An 18,600-nucleotide genomic window follows, 5' to 3' on the forward strand; every position below is an offset into this window, starting at 1 on the left:
AAAGCCTGATGCAGCTGGAGTTATTTTAGGGACTCTTAAAAGATATTTAATGATTTTGACCGAGTGTTTGTAAATGATAGCCCTCCCACCAACAGGTTGAACTAATTTATTGTGGTATACACAACTGTTACTGCATCAGCTGTATGAAGGGGAGTAAGGAAGACGTATGTAGGTCCCGACAATCCCCCAAAGTGAAGAATATTTGCTTTTTAAACTCCTACTGTGAGATTGAGGAGGGGAAGTGCAGAAATGCCACCTCTTGTTATTCGTTTTGGAACTGTATATAGCAATGCAAGAAGAGGCGCTCAGGGGAGATAACGCAAAGCCACAAAACAAAGAGATCTCCCAATCTACTTCAGAAGTAGATTGGGAGATTTCTTTGTTTTGTTGGAACTCTATATGCCACCTCTTCCATGCCCACCTGCTTAAGGTGATTGACAAAGTAAGAATACAGTAATTTAAAAAAATACAATAAATAAAAAATACAATATAAGAACATAATAATTCTTGACTCAACTGCTAGAAATGGAGTAGAGATGGAACTGTGGGTGGGTGATGCTCCAAAGAGTGGTGAAGGACAAGTACCGCCCCCCCCCAACTTACTAGAGCCAGTTTGGTGCAGTGGTTAAGAGTGCTGGGACTCTAATCTGGAGAACCAGGTTTGATTCCCCACTCCTCCACTTGAAGCCAGCTGAGTGACTTTGGGTCAGTCACAGCTCTCTCAGAGCTCTCTCAGCCCCACCCACCTCACAGGCTGATTGTTGTGGGGATAATTATAACACACTTTGTAAACCGCTCTGAGTAGGCATTAAGTTGTCCTGAAGGGCAGTATATAAACTGAATGTTGTTATTGTTATTATTATTATTGGTTTACTCTTGGTAAATTGGGGGGGGGGGGTACTGGTCCTTTGCCACTCACTTGAGCACCACCCACTTGAGCACCACCCACCCACAATTCCATCTCCTACCCTCTTCCTAGCAGCTGAGTCAAGAATTATCAACATTAAAATAAGCCAAGATTTCCTAATTCTGGGAAGGGCAGGGGGTGATATAATGGCACAGACTTCAAGTACGGCTGATTGACACATTACAGGGAATACAGGTTGGGTCTGGGGTCCCTACCCTGTCTCACAGTCAGATTTGGCTTGCGGGTTCTCAATTTTCACGTATGGTGTCTGATTTAAATGTGGACCACAGCACATGTGGAAAAGGAGCTTCCGCCCTTCTTCAGTACATTATTATCTGACTCAACCCCAAGAAGAGGAACTTTGCATCCCCAGAGAAAACTAACATCAGCACCTCCCTCACAACACGCTCAAGTTAGGCAGGCCTGGGCAACCTGGCCCAGCAGCCAGTAAGCAGATATGGAAGCCCCAAGAAGAGCACACAGGTCAGTCTCTGTGTTACAAAAGTCACATGCTGAAAAACCCCAGTCCCATGCTGGGCAAATGGATCACTCCACGCACACCCGCACACAGAGGGCTTCGTGGCATCACTTACCAAGCAGAGGTAGTTCCATGGAGTCTGGAAAAGGAAAGGAAGTTTAAGCAGAGGAGACAGGCACTGGAGGGCGGAAAGCGATAGATGGGCAGAAAACAGGCGAAGGTGGAAAAGGAGCAAAACCCCTTCCCCTTATTGTGGGGGGGGGGATCCTCTGCCCAGCAACCAGCAGTCCTGACTACTCTGGGACACAGGTTGTCGCTGCCTACGCTCGGCTAACACAGTTGGCCTAGAGAAAGGGATCCTAACCTTGCTGAGCCTCTGGGTGTTTCTGGAATGTTTGTGAACAGGCCGTGGCTGCCACCACAAAATGACCACTGAAAGGGCTGGGGTGAACAACAAACTATTGGGCTGCTCCTGATTGGGCACTGCCAGCCAGCTCAAAGGTGATGCCTCCTGGGCTTTCCTGTAGCCCGTGCCCCAATGCAGCTGATGAAAACCGGGACTGGCGCCTTCCTTTGGAAAAGTAGGAAGCAGGTGCCAAGAAACGCATCAGTGGGGACCACGCTGGGGAAAACTGATGTAAAGAAATGCCGGGAATGGGCCAACTCTTCCTCGCTCAATCGTGTGCACGCATTAGAGAAGCATGGCAGCTGGGCCTGGCCATCAGCAGAAAAAGATGGAGGGAGCCCTGCGGCAAGAGGAGGAGAAGAGGCAGAAAAGCCGAGGGCAGGGGGAGGACAGAAGCAAGCAAGCAAGGGTGTCCCCAGACCCTTGCGAAAGATTGCCCTGTTGCACTTCGTGCTCCTGCAAGTAAAAGGGGTAGAAAGGCTACACAGTGCCTTTGGCACAGTCTGCCACCTCGCACAGGATTTCTCCTTCTCCTTCCTCCGTAGTCTGTACAGGCTGCTCTGCACAAGGCAGTTTCTAGTATCTTTCTAGCAGTCCCAGCTTGAGGAGGAGGAGGAGGTGCAGCGGGATTCCTGCTCTGGTATCACTTTTGGAGAGTGGCGCTTAACGTCCATACGTTATAGATTTATACGCTCTTTCTAATATTTCCCCACGCCCACCTTTCTGCTGCTTGTTACTTTAAGTATATGTGTATCTACCCACTGGATGCACACTCTGCGCATGATGAAGCAAGCTCTGACTTGCAACAGCTTATGCTCGAATACATGTTGCTATTCTTAATGAAGTTAGTGCCGGTTAAGTTAAAGTGTTGCAAGACTCCACGGCAACAGACTAGCATGGCTCTCCCCGATGGCTGCAGGCGACCAAATGAGGAAAGACGTTACAGAACAGTAGTACTTCGCTCTGGAGAGCCACGTTTTTAATTGCCAGCAACCCAAAGAGACACATTTACTTCCAGCCTTGGCGTGAGGCCTGCACCCCAGGGAGGCTCACAGCTTACCCATTCCTCCAGCCATGGCACTTTCAAGGTGGAAGCCACCTGCCAATCACAAACTCCACTGGACTTGCCCTTTTCCTGAAACATGGGGCAAGTGTGACAGTGGGCGAACAGTGCTCAGAAGAGCCTTCAAGTGACTCCTGAGCCACTGAGTGTCACTAGCATAGAACTCACAGGGTGGGCTTCCTTCTGGCCTATCCCACCCCATCAACTCCTGGAGCTCAGAACCACCAGCAAAGAAAGAAGAGCGCCTGGGTCTCTCCTCTAGGCCTTCTTGAGCACCCGTTCCCTAAGGCCTCCAGCAGTTCTGTGCAACACATGCATAGTTCAGTCTCTCTACGATGACTTCGAGAAAGAGAAAGGAGGCTGGGATTGACAGAGAAACTTACTTGAAAACACTCCTCTCGCCCAGGTTTCCAAGCTGTTCGCCTTCTGCAGGTGCCGACAGCGTTGAAAGCTGCACGCTTGATGAGCTGTTATACATGCTCATAATGCTGTCCCTGAAAAGAGAGGCCATTCGGATATTTGGAAAAAGCAGAATAAGTCATCTTAACATGCACAGGAGACAAATCAATGCTGCCATCTAATAGCGATGCTGATTCTGTGAACCTAGGTAGATCATGAGAGGGAGGGCAGAAAGGGTTACATCAGTGGTTAGTTCTCATGTAGCTGTGGAGGACATCAAGACACCCATGTGTCAGATGAGCCCCTCCCTACTTCTGTCAATTGCTCCTGGTCCTCTTTTTACTCCTGGTCTGACTGTCCCCTCCTTTCCCCAGTAGCTCTGCTGATGTTTTCCTAAGCCACTGTTGAAGCTCCAGCACTTTCCTACCATTATTCAGCATCAAAGGGTGGGGGGTGGGTGGGAATCACAAACCAATGTATCCTGTCTGGTGTCCTGTGCTCTCATGAGAAGGAGGGTAGAGACCACACATGAACACAAGCAGCAGCCTTACACCAACTCAGACCCTTGGTCCACCCAGGTCCGAATTGCCAACTCAGCCTAGCAGAGTTGCAGGCTGGGGACTTTCATGGCATCTACTACCCAATCCCGGAGATGCCAAGGACTGAGCCTAGGGGCCTTCAGCATGCGAAGTGGATGCTCGACCACTCAGCCATGGCCTGTCCCCCAAGGGGGATTCTGCACCACCACCTTCCCTATGTCCCGCCCAACTCACTGGCCGTTGCTCTCTGCATCCAGGCCTAGATCCTGAGCAGGGCTGGGCTGAAGATCTTGGGCCATTCCAACCTCTGGGCTTTCCTCTTGGGCTATAATGTACCCCAGAGATCGCCGCCCCCTCCGGCTCTCATCCCCTTTCCTCCGCTCCTTGCGCAGGCCGGACGGTGGCTCTTCAACTCCGTCTTCATACTTGAGTGCACTCTGCAAGGCATAAAAACAAGGCATGCTAGAAACAATGAGATCTGTGGCAAGGTTATGGGATCCACTCGCCCCATTCTAGGTCTCTGACATTGATTAATCCTGTTCCGGAGTTCTGACCTTTGTATATGTAAAGTGACATCAAGTCACAGCCAATTTATGGTGACCCTGTAGGAATTTCAAGGCAAGCGATAAGCAGAGGTGGTTTGCCATAGCTTGGTCTTCCCTGGCGGTCTCCCATTCAAGTACCAACCAGGCCGACCCTATTTAAGTTATGTATGCATATATGTCTGTCTGTCTTTCTCTGTCATTTATAGTCCTGCCTTTCCCACTGAGACTCAAGGTAGATTACACAGTGTGAGATTAGTACAGTCAATATCAGGAACATTTCCATAAACCATGCCATAGGGTAAATAGATACACAAAGACATAGCATTAGCAGTGAGAAAGGCAGACTATAAATGACATAAATATTTAAAAAATCCAATACAACATAGCGGTGAGGTCTCTGGTTCCTAACTCATTAGTGGAGCATCTGAGATTCCCTCCCTACAGTTCAGCCCTCCTATCTGAGTAAAAAGCCTTTTTGAATAATTCGGTTTTGCATTGTGTGCAGAGCGCTGGGAGAGTGGGGGCTTTCCTGACCTCCTCAAGCAGGCTGTTGCACAGGGTAGGGGCCACCACAGAGAAAGCCCATGTACAGGCTGCTGTCGATTTCACCAAACAAAGCTTCCAAACTCTGATGAGCTCAGGCAAGCCTGGGATATCCAGCCTGCTGAAGGACTTTTAACATTTGCTCTCTGCCATTCCCACACAGTGCTGGGGGAAATACAGCTCACATGCTGGATATGAGAACGAGAACGGGGTTACCTCGTAGATGACAAATTGCTGCTTCAAGTCTGGGTCCATGCCCTTGGTGCTGACGTGCTGCTGAACAATGCGCTCCATGCCCTGCTGCTCCAGGCAGTCCGTCACATCGTAAAAGGAGTCCTGGTCAGGGAGGGCAGCCAGCGTCTGCACAACACCAAGAAGGCACTGCCATTAGGGCAAGACAGCCACAGCCTGCCCTGCCCTGCCCAGCTATGCACAGAGCCTGGCACGTGCCCCTCCACTCAGGAGTCACCTTGTTGATGAGGGTCATTGCAAACACCTGGAGCTCCGTGTCAGCTCCGTTCTTCTGCTCCAGGATCGACACAAGCCGGGACCACGGAAAGCCACCTGCAGGGCAACGGGGAGAGAACATGAATATCTAAGACCAGTCGGGGATCCACACAAGAACATTGTTCTGGAGGACTCTGGTCAGGCCTGATTCACAGATACACAATTCTTTAGAGAGAGAGTTCAGCCCTCCGAAGGTAAGTACAAAAAAGTGCCAAAGTCTCTTACACTTTTCTTCCAGATGCTTGAAGAGATCCTTTCACTTCCCAGCGACCAAACGTGCTACCGGTCTGGGTGCATTTTTGTAACCTTCCTCAAAGCAGCATACCATATGGAATTATCACATGGAACCTAAGCCTTTAAATATTATTTCCCAAAGTTGGTTAGCTCCCAAAGTTATTCCCAAAGCTGGTTTGCTCTCCACAGAATAAATTCTTCCAAAAGTAAAGGCGACTCTCTGCTAGGAAGCTAGCACAGATAAACTTTTAGGTTTTTTTATGGCAAGGCCAGACCCTCTGCATTGAGACCATGTGGCTCTCTGAGTGCAGAGAAAGCTCAGGGAGTGACTTTTAGGTAAGAGGTAAAGCCCACCGGGTCTGCCTCCCAGGAATATCCCAAGCAGAAAATGATGTTGAAAAACAGGCCCTTGGGCGTTTGTTCCAAGCATCTGGCATTCTGTCACAGGTAACTTTTTTACATTTGAGAGACACTGGCTTTGCGTACTCCATTCTTGAGACCACAAGAGCTGCAAAATTCACAGCACCCTCTTAAATGGAAACCGCAGCCCACCTGTGGGCTAAAGCCTCCGCCATCTTCTTCCAGTGCACGACTGGCATCCTCACCTCTGCTCTGTTCGACTGCAGCGACAGCCTGGATCAACAGCTGGGCGTTGGATTCCGTAAATTCCACAAAGATAATCAGCAGCTTCAGAGCAGACTTGACCACGAGGCGGTACTAGGGAGAGGAGAGAAGGCACCAGTTTTAAGCCCAGGAGTCCCGCGGCCAATTCCTGCCACCGATCCACGGGTCACGGCCACCTACAAGGACTGCAAACAACCTCTTAAAGATTTTGACTTTTAAGATGGCTTTGTCATAAAGAAGATACCCTTCATCTCCAATCCAAATTCTGGGTGCAGAAAGAAGACTTCTCTCTTCACCCCCTTCCCACGTATGGACAACAGCCAGTTTTTTTTAAAAAAAAACACCAGATCTGTATTGTTTTGCAGGCGCAGTCTTCTACTTGAGACCTCTCTGATTCAGCCATTTCTCAGTCTCTGAAACGCTCCACAAGCTCCTAGCAGATCCACTGTGAGATTCCTTAAAGATTCCTTAAAGGGCCTGTGTGGGAGAGATTTCCAGAGCAAAACCTAAGGCACAAATCCTCCATTGGTTTTCAGTCCAGAGTGGTTTGCAGGACGAGGGGAAGGGGAGGACTCAGTCTGCCACTCAGCAAACTTCGGGATAAACTGTGGCTGAACTAAAGGAAACACAAAGAGATCCAGAGAGGATCCGGGCAAGGTGTTCACAGGGATCTGTTTCATGCACTGCCTGAAAAAGATTCCCAGGGACTGCTCTCAGCGGGGATGAACCTCAACAACTTGGCACTGTAACCAGCGACTTCTTTTTTGTATTTTCAATGTATTTTGCAATTTTCAATAGTTCCGTTTTGTTTCTTCTTCCCAGCATGCCAGTGGCAGAACCTAATGCCAGCTAGCCGCACTCTGTATCCCCTGAAGTCAGCAAAGCATCCTACAGACAGCCTACAGGATGGAAAGGAGCCTCGATACCACGGCCTGACGTATGTGTTTTTCCCTTCACCACCGCCATCTGGCTTGTTTTTAACATCCGACCTGATGTACAGTTCTGGCAAGCTCAGATGCTTGCGCACTGTTCTGCATCATTTTGGCTGGTCCTAATCAAAGACAATGTGCCCTCTAAGCTGTGCAGTGTTGTGAGCCAAAAATTTACTTCGTGAGCCAAAACAACAACTTGCATTAAAGTTTTGAGTGCACCTCGTTGTTTTTTTTAAAAATTCAGTCTACAAACATATAAAACGTACAAACGTAAACTATAAACTACTTTAATTTGTATTGTTTCTCGCTTAGAAAAAACAATGCAAGAAGTCATTCATATAAGGTTTCCAAATATCAAACTAAATTACTCTGCAGGTAAAGTTAGTTAGTACCTGTGAGCCACAGCTGAGAAGCTGTGAGCGGAGGAGCTAGAACCTGTGAGCAATTGCTCAGTTGCTCACATTAACGAGGACACTGATTGCATGTCTTCCCCCCCCCCCCTGGATTTTGCTTTGGACCAAGGCAGCTCCTCGGTACCCGCCTCTCTGCCAGCAAAGGAAAAGCAAAGGGGAGAAGGCATTCCCCTCAGCAGCCACTGAGGGGCGTACTCACCAAGCTCCCGCACAGCGTATAGAGCCACTGCACCGTCTCGTTGTGGTTGATCATTCCCATCATCCCATCCACATAGAGCATGATCTGACTGAGAGCTGGAGGAGAGAGAGAAAGCAGAGCCAAAAAGCATTGCCAGAGTCCCAGCATGCACCTGAGGGGAGGATGCTGCCATCCGGACAGAAGGAAGAGCCACGGGACTTGACAAAGCAGAAGGGCCTCAGACTCCACCCAGAGAACGCAGCCCTGGGGGCCATTTTTTAGACAACGGGGCTTTGATTTCCATACCAACATTAGACCTTGGCAGGGGAAGCAGCAGGCAGGAATGATTTATTTTAGGAACATTTATAAACCACTCTTTCTCCAAGGGACTCAAAGTACGAGACAGTGTTTTCCCCTCCTGATAAATAAATCGTTATGTAGGCCCCAGAAACCTAATTAAAGGATTCCATGTTTGAGCCGTTAGCAGAGTCTATCGTTTGGCAGAGGAAGTGTAATTATAGGTGGTTGTGAGCTGGTTCTGCTGGCTGGCGTGTGTGCAGGAGAGAAAATAATAAATCATACACTTGCTTTATATTTAGAAAAGAGAGTTCTTTATTGAAGGAACTCCATACTCTGATAGGAAAGGAGGAGAGAGAGATCCTAACTACCTATCTAGTCTAAGGATGGGCATGGATGGCAGGGCAAGGCCTTCATCCATGCTGCCAAGATGGAAGGAGGAGAAGGAGAGAGAGTGTTGCCTGGAACAAAGCCAGGAAGAGAAGAAGTGAGAGGGAGGAAGTCAGGAGGAGGAAATCCTGAGAATAGCAATCTGCATATTAAAGGACAGTCAGAACAGTAAATAAAGTGCCCTGACCTCTCTATCTTTCTACCTCTTTGTTTTATCCTGAGCAACCAGACCTGGGAGGTAGGTCAGGCTGAGAGAGTATGACAGGCCCAAGGGCACCCAGCGAGCTTCCACGGCAGAGTAGAGGTTCTAGTCCAGCACTCGCTTCACTATGCCATATGGGCACTGATGCCAACAGAGCAGCCGTCCTGGCAGCCTGAAGGGCCCCTAAGGCTAAGCCTAGTTTGAGGGTTGGGGCCTTCTCTTTTATGGGTTGCAAGCTGGAGTCTGCTTCGCCAGCAGTCCCAACTAGAGAACTGGCATTCTAGCAGCAAAGCCACGAACGTTAAAACATCAGTTCCTTCAAACTTCTCCCTTTCCCTGCATGCTCCCAGACTGAAATATTAACCCATCTCTCTCACATCAGTTGAAACCTGGCCCACTAATAGCCCCCTAAAGGCTGGAAAATCTAGGAATACCAAAGCAAACACCCCCAAAAGGAGGCCTAAAGTAACCGTCAGTTTAGCCTTCCTCATTTGATTAGTGCTGGCTGGAAGCAGAGAGGTAGAAATATGTAAGACTTAACACATGAACCTTCCCATTTCCATGTCCACTTGAAAAACACTGTGCACTGTGTGTGTACACCACATGGGGATGCCACACTCTCCACAAATCTAACACACCTTGCCCTATTTCACCACATTATTTATTAAGAAAATGCATGTGCTGCCTCTTTCCAGAGACCTGCTCAAGGAACTCACAAAGTAAGAGCATCACAATAAAATCATAAGATCATAAGCTATCAGTATTAATACAAGTCATAAACCATAAGCCAGGTGCATAAAAAACCACACAGTCTACAATGCTATTCATGAAACAGTTTAAAAGCAGATCACAAGAGCAGCTTTAAAAAAAGATGGACCCCCACAATTCAAAGCCTGGGTACACAGAAATCTTTTGGCCTGGTGGCTAAAGGATATTATTTAGGGTTGCCAGCTAAGCCTTGCAACCAATGAGAGGGCTGGAGGTGGGGACAAAAGAGTATGATGCTGCCGACATCACTTATGTCACTTCTGGGTAAAACCTGGAAGTGACAAAAAGGGTAGCTCTAGGAATTACTAGAAACTCTACAGTTTTACCATAGAGTTTCCAGCAATTCCTAGAACTACCCTTTGCCGCTTCTGGGTTGTACCTGGAAGTGAGGTAGCAATGTTGGCAACATAGTAATGTCAGTGACATATCTGTTGTTTTTTTCTCCCCTGGACACTCTGACCACCAGCAGCAGGCAACAGGGCTTGCTGGTAGGACATCTCCCACCATGACAAGAGGCCTGGCAAGCCAAATTATATAGGCAACACTCAACTATCAAGAAGAAGAACATTCCAAAGGCAAGATTGCACCACTGAAAAAGTTAAGACTTCTGGTAATGGCCCACCTCTGCAGACAGAGGCCATAGAGATCATGGCTTGGAAAGAGGATCTTGATCGCCCTGTACATTCAACTGGGAACCGGAAACATAGCTAAGAATACCACAGAACCTGTGATCCCTCAAAGGGAGATCCCACATAGATCTGGAGCTCCAATTCTCCCTGCTTTGGAAAGGCTTACCCAACCCCCCATCACTTACCTCTCAGGATGTAGTTCTGGTAATTCTGGTCCGCTTCAGCTCCCACCGTGATGAGGCAAGTCAGCCCTTCCGAATTCACAAACTCGGGCACCAAGTCTTTATCCTCCTGCAGAGGAAATACAGAAGATTAAATATCTTTTGTCTGAATCTCTGAAGCCCCTTCTGTCCCATGGCTGGTGCATCTTTAGACAAGGGGGCACAACAGGCCAAACAGCAAGGGCCCGAGCTGCGATCTGTGTTCCAGATCACAGTTCAGTTCAAATTGTGGGCATGTCTCCTCAGTGTGTGTGTGGGGGGGGCCATAAACTGCTGCCAATCCCTGCTGCTATTGTTGGTGAGGACTGCCAGCCAGCGCCATCCCTTCTATATCATTCCTGGATGTCTACGTGCACAATCCCGTACCCTGAGCAAAGAAAGCTGCAGAATCAAAGGTGATGAGAAGGAAAAGAGGCTTGAAGGTGGGAGCTAATTGATGGGCCTGCTATATCCACTAAAGGGTAGGGGGCATGGATAACAACAACAACAACATTTGATTTATATGCCACCCTTCAGGACAACTTCACACCCACTCAGAGCGGTTTACAAAGTATGTCATTATTATCCCCACAACAACAATCGCCCTGTGAGGTGGGTGGGGCTGAGAGAGCTCTGAGAGAGCTGTGACTGACCTATGGTCATCCAGCTGGCTTCAAGCGGAGGAGTGAGGAATCAAACCTGGTTCTCCAGATTAGAGTCCTGCTGCTCTTAACCACTGCACCAAACTAGCTCTCAGTGGTAGAGGACTTGCTAAGCATACAGAAGGTCCCAAGTTCAATCCCCAGCAACTCCAGTAAAAAGGATCAGACAGAAGGTGATAGGAAAGGCTTCACCCTGAGCTGCTGTGCCAGGGCAAGGCTCAGTCCTGAGGCTGCTAGTCCCAGCAGGCAAGATCAACCTTGACAGACCAATGGTCAGGCTTCTTATGGCCATTTTCTATGTTATTTAGGCCTGCCACAGAGAACAGGGTGCTCAAGCAACTGCGTATGGGAGAGGGTGGGTTGGCTGTACATGAATGCATCGCCAACATGCTGTGCGGGAAGCCAGTGGGGCACAGAACGAAATCAGAACAGAAAGAACGTACCTGGAAAAGCTGCCTCAGTGAGAAAAGGGAACGCCTCAGCTCGGGGCCCTTGGAATTGTAGAGCTTCTCTGGGAAAAAAAATATGAAACCAACATTTCAGGCTACAGATGATGTTGTATGAGGAGGTAACACCTGGAAATTAAGTACCCAGAGAGACAATCCTCGTGCAAAACGGAAGGTCGTGTTTGCATACAGAGATTTTGGCTAGCCTTGTTTTCATGCTTGTGTCCTCCCTCCCTCCTCCATTCATATGTGCAGTGTGATCGAAGACTTCCTGGTTTTGGAAGTCTTCAAACTCCAACCAGTCGTAATGCCTAGGCGCAGGTGCCTGGACACACTGGGGGTTGTTTCTCCCCAAATACAAGGATTCTAAATCATTTTTTTTTAGAGGGGGGGGGTCACATCTGAACAGAGGGTCTGCTGGCAGTGTCTCATGAAAACTTTGGAAGGAACTGGTTTGTAGGGAGGGGGTCTCAGAGCAGAACCACAAGTGACAAAAGGCACAGGTTGGACACTTGTCAGCTTCCCTCAAGTTTTGATGGGAAATGTAGGCAGCTTGGCGGAATGTTGGACAAGTGACAGTTGAAAAGTCCATTGGACAGCAGTCGGAGAGCCAAGCTGCAAGACCAGGACGCCTACATTTCCCATCAAAACTTGAGGGAAGCAGACAAGTGTCCAATCTGTGCCTTTTGTCACTTGTAGTTCCGCTCTCAGATGCTTTGCCACTGAGATAAGGACCACAGATTTCACCACTATGTTGCCTTATGTACTATCTGTTGTTTTAAATATGTGCTCAAATGTACTACCTGTGCTTCATATTGTCTAATGTCAGTCCTAGAATTGCTTATGTTCTGTTTCAGCATCTCTTCAGTTCTGTACTGGATTCTTGCTAATGCCATATTTTGTAAACTTGTGTTTATTTACCCTATGGCATTGTTTATGGAAACGTCCTTAAAATTGACTGTACTAATCTCACACTGTGTAATCCGCCTTGAGTCTCAATGAGAAAGGCAGACTGTAAATGACATAAATAATAAATAATAATAAAAAAGAAGTGAGGATGAAAGAATTCAAATCCACCAGCAGCACATGGCCAGCAATGAGTTGTGATTTTTAGAAAGGTCGATAATATTGGTAATTCCAGAGCATGCAGTACTCAAAAAGCATGGCCAAATCAGCTACTCTTGGAATATCCAGTTGTCCTTTTTTAGAATTCTTGGTGAATCCCACACTCCTAATGGTGGTCTTTCAAATAACACACAAAATAGAAACATAAGCAGGCTATAGCAGATTAATGATGAGAAGGTAGCATAGCATAGCCTGATCCCGTCAGATCTTGGTAGCTAAGCAGGGTTGGCCCGGGTTAATACTCGGATGGGAGACCACCAAGGAAGTCTAGGGTTGCAATGCAGAGGAAGGCAACAATCACCTCTGTTCATCTTTTGCCTTGAAAACCCTTTGGGGTCACCATAGCTTAGCTGCAACTTGATGGCACATGGTTTGCCCTGACATGAACAGCCCGGGACAGCCTTGTCAGATGTCAGAAGCTAAGCAGGGTCAGGAGAAAAGCAGGCAAATAAATATTTTAAATAAAGACATCTGAATGGCAGAAGATGATTGATCTAAGTGAGGCAAGCTATTAAATACAGCAACCAAAAAGTTCCCACGTATATCAGTTACGACAGACTGAAAACTCCGTCCACCATGTCTTCAACTCAACACCCCGTCACTGGGCCCTTTTCACGTTACCGTGAACTTAATGTACAACCTGCACGTACATGCGCATACTTCTTTGCAAGAAAGGGCAGCAGTGCGTGTTCACTTTACAAATGAAGGCAGAGATCAGAACAGAAACTGAAGTGGATAGCAATGGGGTTTAATCACATCAGTGCTTAGTTCTCGTGGCCCCTTCTGACATGCCCAGGGTAATGCTCGCCACTTTGGGGTCAGGAAGCAATTTCCCCCAGGATCCTGACAGTGTTTTGCCATCTTCTGGGCACGGGCTAGTGCTGTGTGAAGATATTGTGTGAAGATATTCCATACGGATATGAACAGTTCTGAAACTTCAAATAAATATCAACAGCTTTGAAACAGAACGAAGAACAAGGTCATACAGGTTTTCATAGCCCAATCTTGGAGAGTTTCAGCTGTAACCACTAGGCAATGCTGTCATCTGAGGATACTCCACACAGATATTTATAGTTTTCAAGCTCCATACAGTACTAATAGCTTTGAAACAGAACAAGAACTAAGAATATACAGTTTACAACTCTGATTTTTCAAAGGGGACTGGAAGGATTGGATTCTTGATGAATATTCATGATTATTTATGAAGGTTTATTAGCTGTATATTTATTGTAGTATACTTATTGTAGAATATTTATCACATTTGAGCACTTGCACCTTTGTAAGAATTAAAAATATAAACATTACATTACAGTACATTAACATATAACCTTCGAGGTTTGTAATTTGTTTTGGAGTGTTCTAAACTCGGAGAACCCCTCTTACTGGCTATCTTCTGGGCATGGAGCAAGGGTCACTGGGTGTGTGTGTGGGGGGGGTAGTTGTGAATTTCCTGCACTGTACAGGGGGTTGGACTAAATGACCTTGGAGGCCCCTTTCAACCCTATGACTCTATGATTCTACATGTTCTGCTGTACATGTGTGGAATGTCCCATGAGAATCCCTCTAACAAGTGTATAAACAAAAATCAAGCATACACTAGACATGGATTTTATAAGTGTTCATAGTAACTTGTGAACAAGGATACAGGTAGACCCCAACACTTGGAAGTGTAGAGCCTCCCCTTGACTAAATATGTGGGGGGGGGGGAAACAAGGGGCAAAGGGGAAGACCAGGTTATTTTTCTTCACAAACTTATGAGAATGGGATGAAGGTTGAACTCACAATAAGTGATAGGCCCGGGGGGTGGGGGAGTGTCACAAACTCTGACTGCTGTTTCACCACACGTCAAGCTGCAGAGATGTTTTTAGACTCCAATCTCCTGGTTACCAAGATGCGTGCCCCCAAGCTCAAGCACTAAAACCTGCTGATCCGGTGTGCTCAGACAGACTCACTCCTATTCTGAGGCATTTGCTCAGTCAATAAAAGACGGGCTGGGCCGCAGCTCAGGCAGCACACGAGCCTCCAGACAACCAACGTAGCGCTTCTGTTACCGGGCAACCCCCAAAGCCGAGTCTACGCTGGTCTCCAAGAAGCAAAATGAATAACGAGCATGAAGTTGGGCTGGAAATGGCTCATCGGAGACAAAATCGCCAGTTTCATGTGCTGAGCCCCCTGAGCAAGAAGCTCAAGCTGAAGCATGTGGCACAGAGACAATGAGAAATTCTGAAATAGCAGCCGAAGCTTAGCGGGGAAGCCCAAGACCACCCCGCAGGGAAATAAAGGGAGATCCTAGGCCAGGATCTCCGGCAGGCGCAGATCTTTAGATTCCATAGTGATTCTCATCTCTTCCGTTTTAACTTCACAACAACCCTGAGAGGCAGGATAGGCTGAGAGTGAGTAATGGCTCAAAGTTACCTAGTGGGCTTGATGGTTGTATGGGGATTCGAACCTTGGTCTCCCTTGTCCCAGTCTGACGCTCTAACCCAGTGGCCTCTTGTCTTGGTCAGTCTGTGGGCACTTTTATAATTCTAAGAACACAGAGTGGTCACAACAAAATGGCTGCCAAGTAGGGCTCCCAGACCCCCAGTGGAGGCAGGGGATTCCCTGCCCCTGATTCCCCCACCCTGCCCCCACGTACCTAACCGGCGGGGGCGGGGCACGCACCTTCCCTGCAGCAGTGCATGCTCCCGTGCGGAGCAGCCACCGGGATTGGGCCCATTTTGACAGGATCGGGGCCACTGCGGAGCGCAGGAGGGCTCCTGTGCTCCGCTGTGCCCCAAAACTGGGCCTGTTTCAGCATGGATCTGGCCCGTTTTGAGCCCTCGCAGAGCCGGGACATGCTCTCAGGATCTGCGCGATGACGTCACTTCTGAAGTGACGTCATCGCACTTGTGGGGGCACGCATGCGTGCACTTTGCACACACACACACACCCTCTCCCCCAAGGTAAGTGCCAGGCCCCTATCCCCGCCCGGAGGTTGAGGGGGCCTGGCAACCCTACTGCCAAGCAGCGGGCAAGACCAATCCCTTGATGGCTACTGCAAGGGCCCAGTCTCAAAATACTGGGTGGTTCTGCAAAGGGCTGGCTCCAGTTGGGGGGACCTTGGACAGTAGAAGTAGAAGCCATCCTATGCCCACTCCTAGGCTCTTCTTGCCTTCCCACCCCTGTGCCCCCACCTGCCTGAGCAGCCTTTCTTTGCCCACTCGCAAGATTTCCCACCACCTGCAGTCACAGCTGCCCATGCTGCCTGCCTGCCCCTTCCCCAATGGTGCTGGGTGGCGGCTGCAGCTAGAGTGCCACTGCGTGTTCTCCAGCAGCACTAGGCAGCATATGCTGGTGGGAACAGAAATGACAAAGCACTCCCAAGCAGGTGGTGAAAGGGTGCGAGTGCAGGCATCAGGGGAGACGCGCAGGTAGGGAGTCAGCAGAACCCACGGACCCTGGCACCTGCTGCCCCTCTCCGTGCGCTGATGCTAGTCTTAGTTTTGCAGAATGTTAGGCCGTTCCTCCAAGCGGAGCATCCTCTGTTTCTGAACAGGTGCTCCCAGCAGACATAAAGGTGATGCTTCCCAGGCTCTTCCAAAGCACCTCCTGCACCCTTGAAAGTGGAGGAGACCCAGGACTGGGGGGGGGGGTTTGCTTTCGGGAAAAAGCACGTGGGGACCAGCAATCACGTGGGCAGGCATCACGGGGCCCAGGGCCACCAAGTTAGGGATCGTTGCTCAACTCACTACTGCACACTGGAAGTATTTTCAGTAGGTCTACTTACAGAGATTTTTACTTCTCTTTTTATTCTTGCAAGGTATACACTCATTTCCTTGCATAGGTTAAGCCAGGCATCTCTAACAGGAAGCTCGTAAGCTACCAGTCGCTCACCAGCTGTTGCAAACAGGCTTGTGAATCCCCTAAAAAAAACCCCAGGAAAAGTGGGGGGGGGGGGAATGTGCTTTTTGCTTTTAACAAAGCTTTTATTTCATAGGGGATTCCTCTGTGCTGCTTACCTGATAGTTTTATTTTTGGTGCTTTTCCTAGCCCATGTTTAACTGAGAGCCAGAGTAATATAGTGGTTAGTAGGGTTGCCAGGTGACTGGTATTCACCTGGACAGTCTGGTATTTGGGGGGACTGTCCGGGGGAAATGTTCCCCAAATACCAGACACCTGCCCCCCTCCCCCCCTGCTTCTAGGCAGCTCTGTGCTTGCCACCAGCCCACCCCATACCCACCCTCCTGCACAGCACTGCTGGGGGCTGCCTGGCCTCCTACATGGCACCACCAAGAAGGGAGTGGCCGGCCAATCCAGCCAGCTTCCTGCATGACACCTGGAAGTGGCCAGCCAGCCTGCCCAGAAGGGGGAAGTTGTAATGACATAACTTCCAGTAGTGACATCATTAGGCTGGGCTGGGAGCGTGTGCACAAGTACATTAAAAAATAAGTCCTGTGCACACACCCTTCCCATGGTACGGTATTCTTCCAGACCCTTATCTAGCAACTCTAGCGGTCAGAGTGTCAAACTACGATCTGGGAGACCAAGGTTCAAATCCCCACTCTGCCATGAAAGCTTGCTGAGAGACCCCAGGCCAGTGAGATCTTTTTTTTTTGTTACTAAGAAATAACAACAACAATAACAACATTGTATTTATATACCGACCTTCAGGACAACTTAATGGCCACTCAGAGCAGTTTACAAAGTGTGTTATTATTATCCCCACAATAACAAACACCCTGTGAGGTGGGTGGGGCTGAGAGAGCTCAGAGAGAGCTGTGACTGACCCAAGGTCCCCCAGCTGGCTTCAAGCAGAGGAGTGGGGAATCAAACCCGGGTCTCCAGATTAGAGTCCTGCCCCCTTAACCACTACACCAAACTGGCTCTTGTTAAAGGAGAGATTGGCAGCCTCTGGGATTACACATACTGTTTTGTCCTAATATAGATATGCCAAAAATCAATAATTCATATTTTAAAAAAACAGACAAATAATATTTACGCCCGTTGGTTGTTGTGGGTTTTCCGGGCTGTATTGCCGTGGTCTTGGCATTGTAGTTCCTGACATTTCGCCAGCAGCTGTGGCTGGCATCTTCAGAGGTGTAGCACCAAAAGACAGAGATCTCTGTGTCCAGAGATCTCTCAGAGATCTCTCAGTTCAACCATCGTTCTCCGGCCGTGAAAGCCTTCGACAATACATCGAACAACTCTACGGGGAGGAAACATTCCAACAGACCCGGAGATTGGAAACACTTCGGAACAAGAAAGCACATCTACTCTGTTCTTTAACCTTTCTCCTACGCTGCAGGGACACAAGAACCATTCCATCTTTTCTCACAACTAAAAGAATCTTCAAAACAACCATCGTTCTCCGGCCGTGAAAGCCTTCGACAATACATCAATATTTACGCCCCTTCCATCTTCCCCACATAGCATTCCCTCAAAGTAAAAAGAAATCTTGTGGCATCTCAACAAAAATGCCAGATTTACCACAGCAAAACTCTTAGGGACCAGAGTCCACTTAATCAGATGCAAGATATAAACATGCGGCAGATACATATATATGGAGCTGGGTATCTTCTTGGTAGTATTTCAATGTCCACAGAGAGAAACCTTGCAGCCTTCAAAGAAAAGGTTGAAGGTTTGAGTTTTTTTTTTAAAAAAACCCTTGGATAAAAGTCTACAATTGCAATGATTTATCAGAGAGTAACTGACCTATATGATTTTGGTTTGAAAATGTTCTATCTTCAGTTTTTTAAGATTGGGGTATCTTGTTTAATGCCTGATGAAAACCATGACTTACACAAGACTTAGCGCAGAATTTGGAATGCTGATTTCCCAGTTGTGACTCATGCTTCCTCTTTGATAGTAGGTGTCACATGGACACCCAAAAAGCAGCCCTTATGTTGAGATATATTGTTGAAAGGCTTTCACGGCCGGAGAACGATGGTTGTTGTGGATTTTCCGGGCTGCATAGCTGTGGTCTTGGCATTGTAGCTACACCTCTGAAGATGCCAGTCACAGCTGCTGGCGAAACGTCAGGAACTACGATGCCAAGACCACAGCTGTACAGCCCGGAAAATCCACAACAACCATCTTATGTTGAGAAATGAAAGGTGGACGGGATGAAAAGT

General features: G+C 48.2%; 1 protein-coding gene across 3 annotated transcripts in view; it reads right to left on the reverse strand.

The window, feature by feature from the left end:
* FHOD1 (formin homology 2 domain containing 1) overlaps nucleotides 1-18,600 on the reverse strand; it is a 274,420-nt gene that overhangs the window by 217,482 nt on the left and 38,338 nt on the right. For 2 of the 3 annotated variants that reach the window (XR_008598354.1, XM_055000389.1), the window contains exons 4-12: nucleotides 11,360-11,427; nucleotides 10,240-10,345; nucleotides 7,790-7,884; nucleotides 6,227-6,338; nucleotides 5,350-5,444; nucleotides 5,097-5,240; nucleotides 4,027-4,229; nucleotides 3,238-3,348; nucleotides 1,501-1,524 (exon numbers count right to left, since the gene is read on the reverse strand). Coding sequence is in view for 2 of the 3 variants with exons in the window: in XM_055000389.1 (XP_054856364.1) it covers nucleotides 1,501-1,524; nucleotides 3,238-3,348; nucleotides 4,027-4,229; nucleotides 5,097-5,240; nucleotides 5,350-5,444; nucleotides 6,227-6,338; nucleotides 7,790-7,884; nucleotides 10,240-10,345; nucleotides 11,360-11,427 (958 nt within the window). In the remaining variant the exon portion in view is untranslated. The remainder of the gene's footprint in view (nucleotides 1-1,500; nucleotides 1,525-3,237; nucleotides 3,349-4,026; nucleotides 4,230-5,096; nucleotides 5,241-5,349; nucleotides 5,445-6,226; nucleotides 6,339-7,789; nucleotides 7,885-10,239; nucleotides 10,346-11,359; nucleotides 11,428-18,600) is intronic. The other variant, XM_055000390.1, reaches the window with a different exon arrangement.

This window comes from Eublepharis macularius, chromosome 16 (assembly GCF_028583425.1).
Source record: "Eublepharis macularius isolate TG4126 chromosome 16, MPM_Emac_v1.0, whole genome shotgun sequence".
Classification (NCBI taxonomy): domain Eukaryota; kingdom Metazoa; phylum Chordata; class Lepidosauria; order Squamata; family Eublepharidae; genus Eublepharis; species Eublepharis macularius.